Source organism: Elephantulus edwardii, unplaced genomic scaffold (genome assembly GCF_000299155.1).
Source record: "Elephantulus edwardii isolate Elephantulus edwardi_28Jun2011 unplaced genomic scaffold, EleEdw1.0 scaffold00052, whole genome shotgun sequence".
Taxonomy (NCBI): domain Eukaryota; kingdom Metazoa; phylum Chordata; class Mammalia; order Macroscelidea; family Macroscelididae; genus Elephantulus; species Elephantulus edwardii.
This window is the reverse complement of record NW_006399802.1, coordinates 15907916-15910902: the sequence shown is the minus strand read 5'-3', so window position 1 is coordinate 15910902 and position 2987 is coordinate 15907916. Positions and strand designations below refer to the sequence as shown.

The following is a 2987-nucleotide window of genomic DNA, read 5'->3' as shown; positions in this document are numbered from 1 at the left end:
AGGGTTGTGTCATCTGCATAACACAGGTTGTTGAGGACTCTTCCACCAATCCTGATGCCACATTCCTCTTCGTACAGCCCAGCGTCTCAGATGATCTGTTCTGCATACAGATTGAAAAGGTATGGAGACAGAATACATCCCTGACGGACCCCCTTCTTGATTTTTGAACCATGTAGGGTCTCCTTACTCTGTTCTGATGACTACCTCTTGGTCTAAGTATAGGTTTCGCATTAGCACAATCAAATGTTCTGGGATTCCCATTCTTCTCACAGTCAGCCACAGCTTGTTGTGATCCACACAGTCAAAAGCCTTTGCATAGTCAAGGAAGCACAGGTAGACATTCTTCTGTCCTCCTTTCTTCCACTTTTTCTTTGTTTCTGTGACTGTTTGTCTTCCTAACTGTATCTGCCTTCCATAGTTACTTCTATTCTTTTATTATATTGCATTCCTTCTTTATAGCTTCATGCTCATTCCTGTTTTTTTCTATTTTGGTATTCACTCCCACAGCCTCTGTCATGCAGGCCCATGAGAGCACATGAAGATTGTTATTTTAACTCTGTGAGGCAGGCAGACTAGGTAGTGTTATCCTGTTTTACAGATGAGAAAGCACAATTTTCCAAGGTCACACACCTCGTTAATGGTAGAAGCAGGACTAGAGTCAGCAAATGTGCTGACTCTAATCTGGAGGGTAGCCACATGAAAAGAATGCTAGAACATGCTGCTGTAAGTTCTTCCAATAGCAGAGTTATTTTGCTTTTGCTTTTTAAATCACAGTCCATTTTCATCAGAAATAAGTAAGACAAAGGAATATGCATTCGTATATGAGGTTTAGAACCAATTTCTGATTTGACTTTGTATTTGCTGCAGATTTTGACTACTGCTATGTTAATAGGAGTGTGTGTTCACAGTCATTGGGTGATTCACATCTGAATCTTTGACTCACAGAGTAATCATAGGACACTAAAATTTTATAGATGAGCTAGCTTCTCCCATGTGATTTACAATCTCTGGAGGGTCAGCTGTGAGTTCTTACTTTATGGTGCATAACAACAACAACAAAATTTTGCTGCTTAAGGACAGATTCACAGAGTAGATAGAGAAATACCTTCAGTATTTTGAGATATCAGACCTTCAGTTAACAAGAAAAATTCAATGGCATAGAGTATACCATTCCTCTACATCTTGAGTTATTATTTGTTGGACTTAGTGGAGTTTTTTTAGCAGGAAGAGCTAGTTATCTGTTTCATCACTGTTTTGATGATAGTGTTCCTCTTTTAATTTTGTATTAGCTTTGGCAGCAATCCTTGGCGCAGTACCGTTTCTGGGGACATACTGGGCAGCAGTACCTGCAGTTCTCGACCTGTGGCTCACACAAGGCTTAGGATGCAAGGCCATCTTACTGCTGGTTTTTCATCTCTTACCAACATACTTTGTAGATACTGCCATCTATTCTGACATATCAGGGTAAGTATTCTCTTAATATTTCTGAAGGTACTGGGGAGTCATTCCAGAGAGAAAGCTACAGATTTTTAATTTTATTCTTTTAGGAGTTATTTCACTTTCTTTACTTTTTGGGAGATAGGAGAGAAAGACAATGGTGGTAGGATTTTTCACTGAGGTACCTTTCTTTGTTAAATTTAAAAATGATTAACATATGGAAGGAGATTGTGTGGTTATTTACATGATTACGTGAGACCCAAGGTATAAACCAAATTGGGAACCACTGTCTCTTGACTCTGTGACATTTAACCTAGGAAGGAGATATTAATAGATGTACATAAAATATTGTAAGTACAGTGTAACAACTACTGTCCAGTTGGTGCCATATTCCGTTGGGTTGCTAAGGCGACTGCTTGGATGAACTTGTATGGTACATAAAATATGAGGGATAAATTTAAAATTTAGGTTTAAACCAGAATAGATAGGTCTCAATGTATATGTATGTTCATTTCTTTATATTTTACATTAACATTTATAGCTAGAACATAAGATGAGTATGTGCTTTTATTTTTAATAATAAAAGTTACCTAATTCAGCAAGTAACATTAGGAAATGAGGATATCTGGTGGTACAGAGGTTAAACTATTTTGACTCTAGTGAAAAGATTGGTGACCTGACCAGGCTTTTCTCCATTGGACAAGGATGTGACTGTCTGTTTCTGTAGAGACTGTCGCCTTAGAAACCCTGTCAAGCATCGCACTCTGGCTTGAAGAGTTGCTGCCAGTTTGAATTGACTTAGTGGCAGTGAATGTTAGGAAATGAAAAGTATTGCATGATTTTTTTTTTGCATAATTTTTTCCTAATAAATTAAGCTTTTATTTAGAAGTTCTTTTTGAATGATTGAAACAATTGTTTTGTTGACTGTAACTCATAGCAACCCTGTTGGACAGAGTAGAGGCTGCTCCATAGAGTTTCCAAGGCCAAAAGTCTTTATGGAAACAGACGGCTTTGTGTTTCTCCAGCCCAGCAGCTGGTAGGCTCCAACTACCTACCATTGGTTAACAACTGGATGCTTTAGCCACTGCTTTTCTAAACTTCCAGGCCCCTTTTCCTTACATGGCATACATGGGATGTTGCTCTAAAGGTTTGTTTGTTGTTCTTTTTAAATGAAGTAAACTCATTAACCTTAAGTGTTATTTATTTAACTGTAGTGTAATGTATCTTTTCAAGACATTTGGTTACTTTTTTTCACTATATGGTTGTACTTATCTGTACTTAAAAATGAGAAAGCAAATGGACATACGTCTTCTTATGTCAGTGGTCACTTGCTGTTACTATACTATTATAATCTATTTCATTACACTTCAGTAAGTGGTACTGTAATAAGACAGAGGGCAATTATGACTCTCCTGTGAAAGAAAAATCTTGGGCTTTATGATAAATTTTTCTCAGGGGGCTGTTTTTTAATCTGTCTTCAATACAAGTTTTTTTCTAAACTACTGCTATATTATAGGAGCTAGAGTCAGAAAATCAAAAGGGCCGGACTC

At 37.4% G+C, this 2987-nt stretch overlaps 1 protein-coding gene across 1 annotated transcript in view; it reads left to right on the top strand.

The window, feature by feature from the left end:
- Window positions 1-2987, top strand: part of TMEM245 (transmembrane protein 245) — a 98112-nt gene that overhangs the window by 88818 nt on the left and 6307 nt on the right. The window contains exon 16 of the mRNA XM_006886919.1: window positions 1290-1464. Coding sequence (XP_006886981.1) covers window positions 1290-1464 — 175 coding nt within the window. The remainder of the gene's footprint in view (window positions 1-1289; window positions 1465-2987) is intronic.